This window comes from Synchiropus splendidus, chromosome 6, assembly GCF_027744825.2.
Source record: "Synchiropus splendidus isolate RoL2022-P1 chromosome 6, RoL_Sspl_1.0, whole genome shotgun sequence".
Classification (NCBI taxonomy): Eukaryota; Metazoa; Chordata; class Actinopteri; order Syngnathiformes; family Callionymidae; genus Synchiropus; species Synchiropus splendidus.
In genome coordinates this window covers 21,921,821-21,924,076 of record NC_071339.1, presented here as the reverse complement: position 1 = coordinate 21,924,076, position 2,256 = coordinate 21,921,821, and the positions used below count along the sequence as shown (strand labels likewise).

General features: G+C 42.0%; 1 protein-coding gene across 1 annotated transcript; it reads right to left on the bottom strand.

Moving 5' to 3' along the window:
• Window positions 1-304: 304 nt before the first annotated feature.
• On the bottom strand, window positions 305-1,910 carry LOC128760330 (adenosine receptor A1-like). The gene is made up of 3 exons (XM_053867646.1): window positions 1,573-1,910; window positions 721-1,353; window positions 305-629 (listed from the first exon to the last, which is right to left on the bottom strand). Exons 1-2 carry the CDS (start codon window positions 1,899-1,901, stop codon window positions 735-737), a joined length of 948 nt encoding a protein of 315 aa, XP_053723621.1. The 5' UTR covers window positions 1,902-1,910; the 3' UTR covers window positions 305-629; window positions 721-734.
• Window positions 1,911-2,256: the final 346 nt, after the last annotated feature.

Sequence of the window (2,256 nt, the reverse complement as noted above, 5' to 3'; positions counted from 1 at the left end):
AGGCGTTTTCCCCAAAATTACTCCTCACAATAATAGATGTAAAAAAAAAAAACATGGAACAGGTAAAGGTTGGGTCCAGGTTGTATTCCTTTAGCCTTCATGCCACATTGTTTTATTAAAATGCAGTCATAGTTCTTGTACTGCTTCGTTTACGTTTATAAATAAATCCAGAAGCAAATGAAATCGAAGCTCATTTTGGATGCATCATTTACATGAATTTATTTATATTGTTAAAATGTTATATTGATATTTATCACAGCGATGAAGCCTGGAGGTGTTCTCCCAGGCGCTTTCTTCTCTCTGCACAGAGTGGTGAAACGCAACGTTCCTGCACACCAACAAGACTGCAGGCCAAGAAAAACTTCCTTTCACAGAAACCACCGCTGCATAAAATCTGGGTGGAGCTGAGACACCTGTTTAGTTTCAAGACAGGCATCCAAACAAAGCAAAACGGTAGCAGTCTATATGAATTGAAACCACCTCAGCTGTTCTCCATTCCTCTAAACAAGTGACATTTCCACAAAACAGTGTGAAGATTTCTTTTCAAAACACCAAGGACGAATCGAGGAACAGAAACAAAGATATGTGTTGTGAAACCGGAGGTGTTCAGTTCCTGGATCTTCTTGTTTCTGCAATTACAGGACAGTGACTCAAAACCAGAAGGTCACAAAATCCAAAAATATGAAAAGAAATATGAAAATATGTTAATGTGATAGTTACCTATTTAATATTCCCTAACTGTTCATGTTGGTGCTGATGTTGCGCTCCGGCGTCTGAGATTCTTGACTCTGCTCTGCGCAAGTGAACTTCTTCCTCCATATTTGATGGTATTGTCTTCGGATCTTTTTTATTTTTAATGCGTATATCACTGGGTTCACAGCCGAGTTGGCATGAGAGAGAAAAATACCAACATGGAAAAACGACTGATGCACAGGCGTTCTGTAATAAGCTATGCAGTTCATGATATGCAACGGCAGCCAGCAGAGGGCGAAGGCCACCAAGACCACCAGCAGAGAGCCTGCTAGCTCCCTTTCCTTCTTGAGGTAGTCCCTGGAATTGTCATGTCTGCTGCTGCTGCCTGGTTTTTTTTGGAGGCTTCCACGGATGCGCCAGAAGATGCAGATGTACAAGATGGCCATGACGATTAGAGGTGTCAGGGTGCAGAGGAAGAAGTTGAAATAGACCAGATAGGACATTGGTATCACTCTGATGAAGCGACAAACATCGGTGGTGTTGCTTGAGGGCCGTCTGCTCTCCATACTGTGCATGGCAGTGAAACTCAAAGGTACTGCAACCATCCAACAAACTGCGACCGCAATCCAGGAATGTTTCTTAGTCACGGTCAGTTTGTATCTGTTGACAGATAAACGAAACATTTAGCACAGAGACACAGAGCTACTCCTTAATTTGTCTTGATCATCCTCCAGAGTCTTTTATTTTAGCCAAAATAGATCACAACATACACCAAAATTACACCAAAGTGTTGTCTGTCATTATCAACTATCGAGACACACTGAACTCTACAGCCATTGTTGCCATGTTACTGTCAAAGAAAAGTAAAGCAAAGGTTACCTGAGAGGAAAAAACACACGCAGATACCGGTCCACTGCAATGGCGACCAGAGAAAGAACCGAGACGAGGGTCAGCAGGATGACCACGCAGCAGATGACGAGACACGTTGGGAATGATGTAGTCACCTGTCCGTCCACCAACACAGCCAGAGGAATAGCCACACAACCCACCAAGAAGTCGGCCACAGCCAGAGAGGCTATCAGACAGAAGGTGGGCTGCTTCAGACTATTACTGAGCCAAAGTGCCAGAACAACCGAAGCATTCCCCAGACAGCAGCTCACAGCGGTGACTATCTCCAATACCATGTAGACCACCTCGCTCGCAGCCATCGTGTGCCCTTGTTCCAACTCAGAGAGTCAGATTGAGCTGCAGCGACTCTTATCGTCTTGTGACAATTTAGAGGAAGTCCTCGACCACTTTTTGTATTTGGTGGTTTGGCCTCTTCTCTGAAATTTCAAACGTGTTGTGTAACTACTAACTTTTAAGATGGCACTGACTTGATTAAATGTTGATGCCAGAAATTTCAGTTAGTTTACATTATAAAAAAAAAAATATATATATATATATATATATATATATATATATATATATATATATATATATATATATCATGCAATAAAAGTTTGCGCACCCACACATACAATTGTGTTTTGCTATTTTTGTGAGGACCTCTCATTGCCATAA